The sequence below is a fragment of the Cannabis sativa genome, chromosome 8 (assembly GCF_029168945.1).
Source record: "Cannabis sativa cultivar Pink pepper isolate KNU-18-1 chromosome 8, ASM2916894v1, whole genome shotgun sequence".
NCBI lineage: Eukaryota > Viridiplantae > Streptophyta > Magnoliopsida > Rosales > Cannabaceae > Cannabis > Cannabis sativa.
In genome coordinates, this window is record NC_083608.1 from 50,516,303 (window position 1) to 50,531,899 (window position 15,597).

Genomic DNA, 15,597 nt, shown 5'->3' on the forward strand with positions numbered 1-15,597 from the left:
AAGATTGATTTATGGAAATAATGAAAAGAGGATAATTAAGTACATATATATATAAGAGGAAAAAAATCTAATAAGGAAAGGAATATAAAATAAAAGATAAGAAAATATAAGTTTCCCTTATTTTTAGGAGTAATTACTATAACTTTTTTTTCTTTCGAAAAAAGTAATAATAACTATAACTTGCTAATTAAGAAAAACAATTTTATTTTTCAATTTGAAATAGAGATCCTCTCTCTCCCTATGGCTATCACTCTATCATAAAATTTAAATTTAAATGTTTTTTTAAAAAAAGTATATAATAGATTTTTTAAAAAAAAATTGATAGAATTTAAATTTAAATATTATATAAATCTAAATTTAAAATATTATCTATTCGTGTATTTTATGTGTGAAAGAAGGTTTAATTAGGGTAGAATATTTTCGTAAAAAATACATACAAACAGGAACTTGATCCCATAAGCCATATTTTAGAGAATGTTCCGTGTGAAGAAAATGAGGTAGAGTACTTTGAGAAACAGGTACGTTTCAATTCCTCTGTTTCTACAGATATTTAAAATACTTGCTCTTCCTTTTTATTTTATTTTTTTATAGTGGGATTTTGTATCTGTTTCTCAAATTGAACAGCAAACCAATAAATTCTGTTCACAAAGCATTTATTGGTTTGCTCTTCCTTTTTATTTTATTTTTTATAGTGGGATTGTGTATCTCTCTTGAAACTAAATCTACCAGGTTTCCTATTATGCTTAAGTTTGTGTTTGTACGGCTTTAATGTCTTATTTATTATTATTTTTTCTATGAGTGACTGCTGGGATGCTTTTTTTCGTTGTCGCCTTCGGATTTTATTTTTAAAGTGTGTAACCTATAAACAAATGGAGTATGAAATATCTCAATAATTTTATGATTAAACAAATATCTCATATTAATAATAACTCTTACCAAAATTATGGTAAGAAAAATAGTGAAAATAATTTCATTAATCCAATGAAGCTCTTAATTAATAACTAATTAAATTATGTCATTTGGTTTATTTACTCCTTATTAGAAATTTCATTTTCAATTTAGGAAAATAGGTTTTGTTATTCTAAAAATTGATACTTAAATGTACATATAAATTAAAATCAATTTGACTCTTTCCTCCAATAAATTGTTTTATTAATATTATAAAAGAAATAGTAACGTTAACTACATTTTTTCTTAAAAAAAGAAGTAAAGTAACATTTTGTAAATTAAAACATATTTTTACTATTAAATTAGAGAGTAACAGGAAGGAAATCAGATTCAACTTTAAAATACTTATTCCATGGAATACTTATTTGCGTTCTAATCTTCGAAATTGATGTCTTAACATCATGAAGTAGAATATTATCGAATCCCATTGTGACCACCAAATCATAGTCAAGAAAATCTACCATAGAAGCATATGGTTCCTTAAGAATTTGAAAGCAATGTTGTTTCTCCAAGCTCAAACTCCATGATGTTGATGTTTTCTTTATTTTTATAATCCAAAGTATCATTAAGTAGTCCACAAAGTGATCACTTGTCAACGTACAATGAAGTCCCAATTTTCCTTGGTGCTCCACAAGTTGATATCTTGCTCTACACTTATACTTATCATCACAAGCTTTATCAAGATCCAAAGAAATGAATTTCCAACTTTCCTTCTCTAAATCGAAAACAAATAATCTATTTTTTCTAGTAAGGGCATATATGTATCTCGATATACAAATCATTGATTCATATTCAAGATACTCTTCAAAAGGAATATTAATTGTTTCCTCTAAACACTTCCAAGCCCAAAATTTAGAGTCAAAAATTTCACAACGGAAAGCAACATGAATTTTACCATTATATTTGATGCAATCACCTCCTAAGTTTCTTGAGGAGAATCTAACAATCTTGTATCGAAGAGGGTTAGATCCTATAGTAAACATCATACACTTTTGAGTGAAAAAACGAGTCTTGGGTCTTGGAATAGTTCGCCATTGTTGTGTTGTTGGTTTACAAACAATGTATTTTGGCGAGTAATAACCATCGATGCAAAGAAGAAGACCTTGTTTGGTTGCTGCTGCAATTTTAATATTGCGAGGAAGAAAATCTCTCAAGGATAATAGTTTTGGAGAAGAGTGTGGTGTGGAGATGTAGTTAGTGTAGAAAACACTATACTTTAGACTTAGAATATGAACACCCGAAGCAATGTTGGCTCTATTGTAAAAAAGTTGTGTGAATCTTTTTTCGTACGTGGCTTCATTTATTTCCTTTGACACTAATCGACTACTTGCTATTGTTTCTAGGCAAGTTCTAGTTAATATTTCGTATACAAAGATTTCAATAGGGATTTTCATTATTGTGATTTGTGATGATGATGGTGAAGATGGTGAAGATGGTGGTGGTGATTTTTGTGAGTTATAGAATGAAAGATTGATTTATGGAAATAATGAAAAGAGGATAAATAAGTACATATATATAAGAGGAAAAAAAATCTAATAAGGAAAGGAATATAAAATAAAAGATAAGAAAATATAAGTTTCCCTTATTTTTAGGGGTAATTACTATAACTTTTTTTTCTTTCGAAAAAAGTAATAATCTATAACTTGCTAACCAAGAAAAACAATTTTATTTTTCAATTTGAAATAGAGATCCTCTCTCTCTCCCTATGGCTATCACTCTATCATAAAATTTAAATTTAAATGTTTTTTTAAGAAAGTATATAATAGAGTTTTTTTAAAAAAAAAAAAATTGATAGAATTTAAATTTAAATATTATATAAATCTAAATTTAAAATATCTGTTCGTGTATTTTATGTTTATATTATAAAATGTTTATGTATATCTATTCGTGTATAATATAAATATAATATCCTTTTTTCAATATATATATATATAAATAATATCCTCATCTTTTTAACATTTTACAACATGAAATATTTTTAAATGTGTGAAAGAATGTTCAATTAGGGTAGAATATTTTCGTAAAAAATCAAGACTAAAACATTAAAAAATATATATATAATAAAAAACCAGTAATAGGAATGAATAAATGAATATAAATAATGGTTGGTTAGCATGTGACCTATCTCGAAAAACAGATTACTTATTAATTACTAAAACTTACTAACTAATTCACCAAAAAAAAAATTACTTTCAATGAAAGTTCGTTCTTTAAAAAAATAATTACTATATACATTATCAGTTATCACACCAAAATAATAATAAGATTATTAAAAAAAATAATAAACTCATCAAATTGTGTTTATTCCCACATTGATCAACACACATAAGTGATAATGTGTTTTTCTCGTATTCATTTTGGTGGAAAAAATGAATTAGTTTGGGAAGATTTCTTAAAAAATTGTTAATTTTGGTTGAATCGCGGGGAAAAATGTGGGAATAAAGTTGATTTTTATATACACATTTTTTTATTATAAGATATTGTTGATTTATATATATATTTTTAAAATAAATATAGAATTTTTTTTTTTGGATCTCAATATAGAATTTTTATTAATTTAGCTAAAATACAAGATTGTAACTCAACAGCAATATCACCTCTGTTGGACACTATTAAGAAAAGAAAAAGATGCTCTAACAAAAAGAAGAACCATATTAGCATATCGTTTAATAAAAATAAAAAAAAATATTATTTAAAGATACAACATATATACGCTAATCTTTTATAATAACAAAAAAAAAAAATAGCTTAAATTGCTACCAACAATCTCACTGAAATTTTACTTTTTCCGACATGATTGAATTTTAATGCATCCCAACTTTATGTATTTATAGATATATTCACTTTTTGATGGAAATAAAAAAAAATTACTATATATTAAATATAAAAACATATATGAATTATATAGCTCCCATTATTATGTTATAATGTTGAATAACTCTAATATGTACACTCATGTTAGTAGGAAGATTAGAAAGTTAAAATGGGTCATAGAGTAAAAAATTACATATAATGCACAACTTGCCAAATGCAAATACTCATTAATTATTTATAATGATAATTAACATTACAAAGTTAAAATGGGTCATTACAAATTGGAGAAAAAAACAATGAGAAAATAAAAAATAAAATAAAATAAAAAACTCTTATCTTCCTTTTTTTTTTTGTAATAAATTTTTTAGTTATGAATTTTCTCTTTTAACATGATTGCTTGTGCCTACCTTTCACCAATCTCTTTCAAATAATGTCCCATTTATTTTGAATACTCTCCTTCTCCTACATTATTATCTACCTTGGAGAATTTGTAATATGACTCAACATGTCTAAAGTTACACATGGTTGATCCACAGGAACCTGTTGAAACATAATCAAAACAAAAACAATAAAATTCAAACCAAAGATGATCAAAAGCTCACATGTGAGACCCTATCATATTATTCTCAAGAGCACAGCTATAAGGCATAGTACCATTTAGAGATGATATTTTACAAAAGTTAATACATAAAATTATATACTATCCAATATTTAATTGTACCAATAATGATATAATACGTTAGAGAATGTTAAACATCACTAATGTGGGTGCTACCTTTTAGTATTTCTCTATTAATCCCTTTAAAAAAATAAATAATTATATAATAATATAATCTATTAATCAAATAATATAATAATAAAAAATATATATTTTTAATGTAATTTTTAGTGTTTAGATTAGAATTAAAAAAAAATTAATGTTGAAATAATATCCTTTTTATCTTGATTTAACACATAAATTTGGGTTTTTCTGCCCTAATAGTGTTATCCATATAGTATTAGGATTTTCTCACTTTTTCACAATAAGTAAAGAAAAGGGTGAAGATCTCCATGGCCATGATTCATATTCAGTAATATTCAACATAAGATTCTGACTGACATTAAATGATTTTGGACACTGTCTACACGAATGGTAATAGTAATAATAGTAATAATTAATAGACACGAATGGTAATAGTAATAATAGTAATAATTAATAGAGAGTAGAGTAAGACATGTCTTGACTTGTATGGACAGTACTTTCATAATAAATTAATTAATGCCTGAGATTGAATGAGATAAGAGCCTGTAATTGTCACTGACACATACCAATGCATGTATGTAGTATAAGCCATCATGAATGAGTTGAGTGAAATGGGCTCTAGCCCATAGCCCATAATAGTAATAATAGGCCACTCCATTCCAATAAAGGTTGAGTGTGTGTGAGTGTGTGTGCCTTTGTATATCATCATCATAATTGCTTGCTATGGCCATTGCTCATAAATATATGAACAAGAAATTTCAATAATTAAAAAGGGTGACATAATTTTTTGCATTTTTTAAACTTTACCCCTTAATAGTATTGAGAAATATTAAAAGGCACTACTAACACCCTCTTATGTGTCAATATCGCTATTAGTCCAATTAAGTATCGGGTCCTATTTAATTTAACTTAAGAATATAGTTTTAGAGAATATCGCTAACCAAGCATGAAACACCACACATAGAAAGTGTTGGGCAAAATTAGTGCCCAATAATAATGCTCCATTTAAAAAGTTAAAGGTACTAAAAAGTACCAAAATAGTAAATAAAAAAGTAACATTTATTGTAGTATAAAATTTAGCTCACGCTATATTTTATGTTATATTTCACACAATTTAAATTACACTATACACCACCGTTGAAGCTTAATTTTATGAACATAGATTAAAAAATACATCTACACTATCTTTGAAGTATTCAATTGAAGATGTTCTTATAAAACCTAATTGTTTTGTAGTGGTCCTAAGTAAAAGATATAAGTTATTTTAAGTACATTAGTGATATTCTATAGACTATAATAATTATTAAATTAAATTATTACATAAAATCTGATAATTCAACTAATAACTATAAGACTTTAAGTGGTATTAAGTATCATTGCATTTTAAGATACTAGGTGATCAATTAAACTAGCTATTATTGTACATGTGACAACACATATATATATATATATATATATTATCATTGGAGAACATGTACTGGCAATGGAGATATTTTGGTGACAGGCTTTCCATAGTTGCATTAATATTTGTTGTTTTCATCTTATTAATAATTTATTGTAATGTGGGGTAGGTTGATTTCACCACTCACTCACTATAAAACATACCCTTCAAACCTATTTTGGGATTATTCAAATATATACTATATATATATTATATATATATATTGTTCCTAATAATTTTCAAAGTTAAAAAGCTATTTCTCTTTTAATCTTAGATTAGTTTCAGGATTAGCCTAGATTTAAGGATTGTTCACTTTACTTATTCCACAAGTAAACCAAAATGAGCAAACATAAGTTCACATGTCAAGATAGGTTTTTGTTTCTTGGCTTGTAAGTAGTAGTGGATGAGAAAGAAAGAAAATGTTAGTTGAGTTGAGTTTAGTGAAATAGAAAGTTGACTTACAAAGTGTCCAGCTCCAAGTATCCAATAGAAGTGGAGGTTTTGGTATGATGACATGAACCCTTTGGTGGCCCCACCTTTCCCACAATACAGAGGAATTCTATCCTTGCTCAAAAATGTTTGGAGTCCTTCCCACCTAATTTAGTAAGAAAACCACTAATTAACACCAACTAATAGTGGCAATTACTCTAATTATATACATATAGAAAGAGAGAAAGAGAGATTACTTGAGCTTCTTAACCCAAGCTTCAGTCCCCTTAGTTGCACAAATGAGATCAACCTATAATCACCATCCAAAATTAAATGTCACCTTAGTAAATTTAAACTTGTAAATCAAGTGACTTTTTCTTATTGAACCATATCCTAAAAAATATGAGTGCATATATGGCTCAATAAAAAAAAAGTCACCTAACTTGAGATAATCTCGGAGTTATTATTATTTTTTTAACCAAAATTATCTCATAAGTAAATGTCATCTTAGTAAATTAAAACTTGTACTAGCTCGAATTGAGTAACTTTCTCTTATTGAATCATATGCTAAAAATATGAGTGCATATATGGCTCAATAAAGGAAAGTCACCTAATCCAAAATGGTCTCTGAGTTATTATTAATATTATTTCATATATTAATCCAAATCAATCATGCTTCAATTTTGTCAAGTAGGCAAAAAAAAATCCAAAGCCAAAAATGGTAACATCACAAGTGGGGTGGTCCAAATGGGATCAAACCCAATTTCTAAAGCTTAGCCAATAAACTAATCAAGGGGTCATTTTATTCAAATAAGTAATCCATAGATAGTATTGTGAAGGAGTAAGAAAATTACTTACTTGCCCATTGTATATGGTCACATTGACCCCTTTAGAAAGGAGTTGATCAACCTGTATGAATGAATGACAATAAGCTTAAAAATTAATTAATAAAATTATAATGTAATAAAACAAAAAAAAAAGAAATTAAAGTGTGAAAGACAACTGGACAACATAATTAGCTAAAATTGTTGGGAAACAGGTAAGTAGGGCCTAAATAGCAATAAAAAGAAAAGTATAAAACATAATTAGGCTGAGATAATAAAGTTTTCATGTGAACCAAAATGATGAGAAATAAGTAAAATTGCAAGAAATTATATTCTCTTTTCCTTTTGGTTTCTTCCCAATAGAATAACAAATAATATCAAAGGAAGAAGAAATAAAAGTAGGATTTACTGTAAATTATTCTTCCCATTTGGTGGCCAACAAGTCAAACTGTATTAAAAGCCTATTTTGGAATCTTTCTCCTTTGATAGCAATCAATTAAAATACTTTTTTTTTCTCCACCAATAAATAAATATGTATATATTATTGGAAATTTCTATAATACAATTCTTATCTATTTTAGCATTCAAATTTTTTTTTCTAATCTAATTTTATTTCATGATGAGTATTTTGTAACTATTTAAGACCACTTGTAAATTTTTAGAAAATCTCAAATAATTTACAATGCTAAAGATAAGATTTAAATAGTATATAAGAAAAAACAGTTGAGCGTACAATAAAATATGTAATCTTGTTTTTGGTATTGTAAACTACTTAAAAATTTATAAGTAGTCCTAATAATTATATTATCAAAAAAAATATAAACTAAAAAAAATTTCTAAATGTCAAAATAGATCAAAAGTCTACTGAAACTCTCCCTTTAAGGGTATACTGTAAACCTACACTATATTATTATATGTTATTATAAAAATGATTTCATTGCTTACAAACTTTGTAATTTGTATAATTACCTCATCCATCCTTGGTCTCATAAAATCTCCTTGCATAGCAACAAATACACCTTCAGATTGTCCTCCCCACCTATTAACCAAATCACAATTTTTTCAACTATTCTATATCATAAAACATAAGTTAATTAATGTATAAATAAATAACACTCACGTTACACTTCCTGGGATAATCTTAAGCTTCTTTTTAATAACACCATTCATCAAATCATCAAGATCATCATCACCACCAGGTGTAGATGATGATGATGATGATGTTGATGATCTCAATACACTAAGATATCTTGAGTATCTCTTGTTTGCACTCTCTTTTGACAATTCAAGTATTGATGTTGAAGATGATGAAACTGAGTCCATTCCTGAATCCAATAGAAAGTTATAAAAGTCCTGAAATTGATCACAACAACAAAAAAGAAGAAGAAAAGAAATAAGGTCATGATATCATATAATGTTCATACAAATGATTCCACATTTAATATTCATAAGTACCACTCCATTGCTGTTAGAGCTTATAACACCTTCAAGTTCACCCCATGAATCTGTTGCTTCCTTATATTGACCCTCCTGAATTTGTTGCCTAATCTTCTCAGATAAACTGTTTTTGAAATGGGGTTTTTGATTATATATCAGAAAAGCTTTTCTAAACTCAAAAACATAAGAACCAAAATTAAAAGAAGAACCTTTGTGATTGCTTAAATCCATTATCATCAAGTCTTGACACATCTTTAAGAAGAGGGCCCCATGAAAACTGTAAAATCAAACATTGAAATGACTTGATTCCCATAGTTGTAAAATCAAAAACAAATTGAGAATTCAGATCATAGTTTTTTTACCACAAAATCTTCAGGAGATATCCAACTGTCTCCTAATGCAACTCCTACATATATTGAAATTTGAAACCCCAACATAAATTTATTGATTAATTGTAAAGATTGGTTATGAGAATTGAAGATTTTTACCTCCAAGTTTAAGTTTCAATTTCCCAGCTTCAATGGCTTTTAAAGCTGATAAAGCAAGAGTAACAGCAAATTTTCCTCCATAAGATTCAGCAACAATGAAAAGAGGACTCTTTTGAAGAGTCTCATCTCCATTAAAGAGCTTCTTCAACAATGTGGTAAGATCCTCTGCAGCTTCTAAATCATTTTTGACAAACAACTTTGTGTCCTCCACAAAACTGTAACCAGTTCCAACTGGATTATCCTAAATTTCACAACAAAGAAAGAAAAAAAAATCATAAGAATCAAAATTCACAATTCCACAATATTAATTTGAAACCAATTAACTCACTTACAACAAACAATAGATCTGATTTTTGTAACCAAGTTGAATTCCTTGGATTTAAGCTTGTATCTAATGGTCCAACCTCTTGAAAATTCCCAATTCCAACACCTGAAGCTCCCTTTTTTTCTCAAGAAACAAACAAATGAAAAGATTCATAGTTTAATACACACAAACATAGATACAAACACAACACAATCATACATATAAACTTACAGGTCCTCCTTGAAGCCAGAGAACAATAGGCCAAGGCTTAGATGGATTTTCAACTCTATAAGGACTCTTGTAAAGCCACCAAAACATGTGGGCTTCTGAGAAAATTTTAACAAACGAAATTCAATTCTCAACAAAACAAAAATAAAAATCCAATCTTTTTTCTTACCCAGAAAACAAAATGAAGAAAAGTTTACAACTTTGGAAGAATGGCTTACTGGGTCTGACTTCAACGTAACCCCAATCCTCAGACCCATCTTGGGTTTTCTTTGGAATTTTTCTTCCTCCATGAATGAGTGGAACAAAGCAGAGACTAAACATCACTATAAACACTAAGAATTTCTCCATTTTCGACCCAAAAAAAAAAAAAGAGAAAACCAGCAATGAGAGAACCACTTATGAACCTCTCTCTATATCAATATATATTTATACATATATGTATGTGTGTATATTCTGTAACTGAAGCTCCGAATAGGATAAAAACTTCTTTTTTACGTTAAAACAGAGTAATACAGGGAAGGAGCAGTTTTTATTTATATATATATTGTGGAATGAGATGTACTGGATTTTTTTTTTTTTTCTATTTTTTTAATAACTATTAAATAAATATCACAAATAATAGCTTTTTTCATTAATTTGTTAGTCCCATTTAATTTAATTTAATTTTACGTTTTTTATTAGTTGAAAACTTTTAAATTTATTTAAGGGTGATATTGTATTGATTAATTTATTAGCTGTATGGATTATATTAACAATTTCTCTATAAATAAATATAATATAGATGGGAGAAAAAAATGTTCATTATCCTTTAAGATTATTGTTATGTTGTTAAGAAAAATGAATGGTTATAAATTCATTCAAATGATATTAGTTTGAAGGATTTGTAAATATTTAAGTTTAATTTTTAATTATAAATAAATAATTAAGTTTAATTTATTATGGTAATAATACATTAGATATACTTTTAAAACTTTGGTTACACACAAAGTTTTGAGTTTATGTTAACTAATTATTTTTTCTAACACCGTAAGTATTTGATGTTTGTAAAATTATAATTTTTTTCAATTTTATCTGATTGTGTTATTATCTTAAACAGAGTACATATAAAGCCTAGATAATAGATAATTGGATCTGAACGGAAACATGTAGTACCATTTATTTTCAAATTTTCTTATAATAAATTTAAAATAAAGCATGTACCCACAATTAGAGAAAAATAAAATTTTTATAAATACTGAATATTTATATTGCTAAAAAAATTATTAAATTTATACCGCATACAAATTTAAAACTTTAAGTATTTATTCTACGAATTATTTTAATGATAATAAATTTATATTTATGCACATTTTCTAAGACTATATGTTGTGAATAAGTTATAACAAATTAAGCAAAAATTTTAGTGTTTTTTTTTATTATTATTAGAAAGTGTTACGATACTAACAATACAAGAGACATTAATAGATAACAATGGCCTGCAAATGATTACCATATATTATTAGACCAATCAAATTTTACTTGTGAAAAAAAAATGTATACAATCATGAAACAAATTTATTATATAATATGTTACTTTTCTTCTTTTCTCATCCTCATTATTATTATTTAAGTTTGATAAATATTAATTAATAAAAACTTATTTGGTCAAGAACTTTAACTCGATCGAGTTTCATATTTTGGATTATAGTTTTCATTATATTAGGTGATTTCTTAAATTTTTAATATGAATATATACAATACAATGTCGGTGAAAAGGATCCACTGTTTATATTAATGCATTTTTAGCAATTAATAAGTATTCTCTTTATGCGGATTTCCTACGTACCAACCGTAAATACTATTTTAGACTCTACGTTTTGCAAAAGTTACAGATTAGACTCTCTGTTTTGTTAAATGACAAAATGGACCTTGTATTTTCTGAAATGGTAAAAATAGGTCCCTTTATTTTAACAAAAAATTAGTTCAGAGTCCTATTTGTACCATTTTGAAAAATACAAGATCTATTTTGTCATTTAACAAAATAAATAGTCCAAAATACAGGATCCAAAATTATTTCATTAATTCATTTGTATTATAACACATGAAAATATATAATATAATCACAAGTTTCATTATTCATTGAGAGCCCAAACAAGTATGATCCTCATTTTGAGAAACTTCATTATTCTAAGTGATACTATTGTTATTTGGCGTGTGGTTGATACTGGTTCCCCTGTGGAGGGTTGAACCTTCCTATCTCCACAAGAAAAGAAAAGAATCATGAAAATCCTAGCTTCAAATTGTTGAGAGTTGGGCTAGACCTCCACAGACAATTCTGGAAGTGAAGGCCCTCATTGAGGCGAACTCCCCTTATTGCACATGGTCCTAAAATTCTTTTTGGTGTTATGAATTGTTGGCAGTGAAGGATCGAATAAGAGGCAATTTGAAAATTTATTTACAAATAATAAAATGTCATTTGTACACTGTGTTTATGTTGACAATAACTTTATGTACACATGGATAAAATAGATAAAAATGATTTAAGTAGTAATAGAACTTGAATCTAATAGATTTTACCATTAAAAAATAAATTTTAAAAATTAATTACTATTGTGGAGTTTTTGCTACAATATACTTTATTTTTTATTTAAAAATAAAAAAAAAAACACAATAATCAACAAAAGCCCATTAAGTCTAATTTGTTTGGGAAACTTACAAAAATACTGAAATATGGGTTAATTTTTACAAAAATACTGTCACACGGAAATTTTTTCAAAAATACTGTGTTTTTATAAAACACCAGTAAAACACAAAACAGAACAACTCAAAACAACAGTATAACACTAGTAAAATACTAGTAGAACACCAGTGAAAACTTAATACAGTATACTGCAGTATGAAACTTATAAAAAATACAGTAAAAAAGAAAAAAATACCGTCTGGCAGTATTTTTGTAAAAAAATAGCAAAAGTTAATATACCATGTAAATTTCCAATTTGTTTTGACTTTTAGATTGTTGTAAGGTAATGAAATTATTTTAGGCCCCATATAATCGGGTAAGTTGAAAAATGCCTCTTTTATTCATCAATTAATCAAATTTACCTCTAATTTTATGTTTATTTGAAACATATCTCTTTTTATATGTATTGTACCCAAAATACCCTTACATAAGAGAAGCACATGTAGAGTGTCTTGAAGTGATAGGGGCAAAATTGGTACAATATTTAGAAAAATAGGTAAAAATGATAGATTTTAAAAAAGAAGGTAAAAATAAAAGAGGACAATATAAAAAGAGTATAGAGTGTAATTTCCTCCCATCATATAATCTTATGTTTTCTTTTGTAAGGCCCATATAATATAGTGAAAATTACATAAAATATGGGATTTCATAACAAAGTTAGAAAAATATGGCATTTTTAGGTTTGCCACTTTTCTATGGCATTTTTTCACATTTAAGTTTTTTATGGTATTTGATATGCCATATTTTTATAAACTTATTATCCAATCTCATATTTTATGTTTTTGTTTTTAGCTTAATTAGTTTTATTTATTTTTTTAATTTATTTTACACTTACATTTTAGGGTTTCTTTTTATTTGAAAAATTTACACCAAATACTACATTTTTTTTTCAAACATTACATTTTTAATTTGACAAGAACATTTTACTTTTATACTTTTATTAATTTTTTTTTTCTTTTTTACTTATTGAAACTTCAAAAAGTTTTTTTTTTTTTTGTCCTTTTTATATATTTTTTAGTCAATTTTGGCTCTCTTTTTTCTTTTCAACTTTTAAGTCAGTTGCTATTTTTTTTTTCTTTCTTTCGCTTATCTCTCTCTATTTTTTTTTTCTAATTTCTCTTTGTGTCTCTTTTTTTTTTCAATTTTTTTCTCAACCTAATTTTTTTCTCTTAATATATATAATAAGTGTACATTTTTATATTTCATTTTTTTTTTACAAAAATTAAACTTGTTTTTATTTAATCTACTATTCTTTTTTTTTTTGTTAAAAACTAATTATTCCATTAAAAACAGCAGAAAAAAAAAACCAGTTTCATCAGTATCATCCTGAAAAAAAAAATATAAAAAATCATAATCTAAAAAGAATCCAAACTTTAAAAACTAGTTTCATCAACATTGAAAGAAACTAATAATTTCATTTAAAGAATACAAAAAATAGTTTCATCAACAAGATAATGAAAAAAATTACAATCTAAAGACGATACTAACTTTAAAAACCAGTTTCATCAATATTAAAATAAACGAATTATTTCATTAAAAGATGCAAAAAAAAAAAAAAATAGTTTCAACAATAATATAATAAAAAATACACAATGTCTAATAACTAAACTTTTACAAATTAACGATACTAAATTTAAAAACCAGTTTCGAACATATAAAATTTATATCAATACCTAATAATCAAACTTCTAACTTCATTCTTTATTTTGGCATTTAATTTTTTATTTGCTTGCTCAAAAATTAGAGTTAATTTAAACATACAATATGCAGCAAATATAACAAAGAGAATCACAAATTAAAATCAAAGAGAAAAAAAAAGAAACAAAGAAAATTAAAGAGACAAAAGTGCAATAAAAACCATAAAAGAATAACAAAAAAAAAACAGTGGAATGTGAGAAACCAGTTAGTAAAACAACCAAAATAAAAATAAACAAATAAAAACCAGTTTCTTGAGATAAATTAATAAAAAATTGAATAAAACTCAATTATGAACAACAATAAAAAAAATTAATTACTTAAAAAAAACCAGTTATGAAAATAATAAAATAATATGTATGTCAGAAACTAATTAATTAAAATAAAATAAAAATTGTTGTTCAAATATCATACAATAATAAAACTGGTTTTATACAAACGAAAAAATATATAATAATATCATAAAAATTGAGCAACCCCATTACAGAATAGTTAAAACATGTGAAACCAGTTTCGACATGTGAAACCAGTTTTGACGTTATAAAAAATCATAACAAAATACAAATGTTAATAATAAAGTTAATTGAAACCAAGTTATCGTACAATCAAATAAAAACATACACACACACAAATATACAAAACAAAAAAAAAAAAACTAATCACAAATATAATCAAAACAACACATAATGCCTACCAATAATTTAATAACAAAATATAAGTGTAAGTTTCCAACCTATAAACAAAATAATAAAAAAGTAACTTGAAAAAAAATTCTAATAACATAATGAAATTATTTTTTTTTATTCTTTTAATGAAATTAATAGTTTCTTTCAATGTTGATGAAATTGATTTTTAAAGTTTATATTATCTTTAGATTATAATTTTTTATATTGTTTTTTCTTCAGGATGATGTTGATGAAACAGGTTTTTTTTTTTTTTGTTGCTTTTAATGAAATAATTAGTTCTTAACAAAAAAACAAAGAAAAAAAATAGTAGTTTAAATAATAAAAAAAAAAAACAAGTTTAATTTCTGTAAAAAAAAAATAATATCTATAGTTGAGATCATTTTTTATTTATTTTAGTATTTTATTTTCTTTAAAAAGAAAAAATAAATAAAAAGAAACACAAATTTTAAGTTTTTTATGGCATTACTCGAGACTTTTTCCCATATTTGTAAGTTTTTTAAAAAAATGCCATATTTAGTGTAATTAAGTTTTTATGCCATATATATCAAAACTTATCTTTATTTTCCCATATTTTTGTAAATAGCCCTATAATATATGTTAAAATATAGTGAAATAATGAGGAAATTATACTATATATATATATTTTAATTTGATATTTTTAATTTTTATTCTTTTTTTAAATATATTATATATTTTTTTTCAATCGTTCTATTAATTTTACCTCTATCACTTTATAATAATTTTTATTTTACTTCAATGAAAATCTTGTCCCAACTTTCTCATAAATCTACCCATCCATCCACAAAGAATACAAATTTATTATATTTGAAATTATATTTTAG

General features: G+C 25.4%; 1 protein-coding gene across 1 annotated transcript; it reads right to left on the reverse strand.

Moving 5' to 3' along the window:
* Nucleotides 1–3,969: 3,969 nt before the first annotated feature.
* On the reverse strand, nt 3,970–10,164 carry LOC115700600 (serine carboxypeptidase-like 51). The gene is made up of 13 exons (XM_030628201.2): nt 9,874–10,164; nt 9,659–9,753; nt 9,456–9,563; nt 9,124–9,364; nt 8,998–9,041; nt 8,845–8,912; nt 8,654–8,759; nt 8,319–8,551; nt 8,168–8,237; nt 7,233–7,283; nt 6,632–6,684; nt 6,408–6,540; nt 3,970–4,302 (listed from the first exon to the last, which is right to left on the reverse strand). Exons 1-13 carry the CDS (start codon nt 10,001–10,003, stop codon nt 4,237–4,239), a joined length of 1,398 nt encoding a protein of 465 aa, XP_030484061.2. The 5' UTR covers nt 10,004–10,164; the 3' UTR covers nt 3,970–4,236.
* Between the last annotated feature and the right edge of the window lie 5,433 nt (nt 10,165–15,597).

What these genes read in the sequence shown, in the direction of transcription:
- LOC115700600 (XM_030628201.2), bottom strand. Translation starts at nt 10,003, where the DNA reads ATGGAGAAATTCTTAGTGTTTATAGTGATGTTTAGTCTCTGCTTTGTT. An exon ending in TATCTCCTGAAGATTTTGTG is followed by an intron (nt 8,913 to 8,997) that starts GTAAAAAAACTA and finishes TTGATTTTACAG; the next exon opens with TTTTCATGGGGCCCTCTTCT. An exon ending in TACTTGGAGCTGGACACTTT is followed by an intron (nt 4,303 to 6,407) that starts GTAAGTCAACTT and finishes ATGTTTCAACAG; the next exon opens with GTTCCTGTGGATCAACCATG.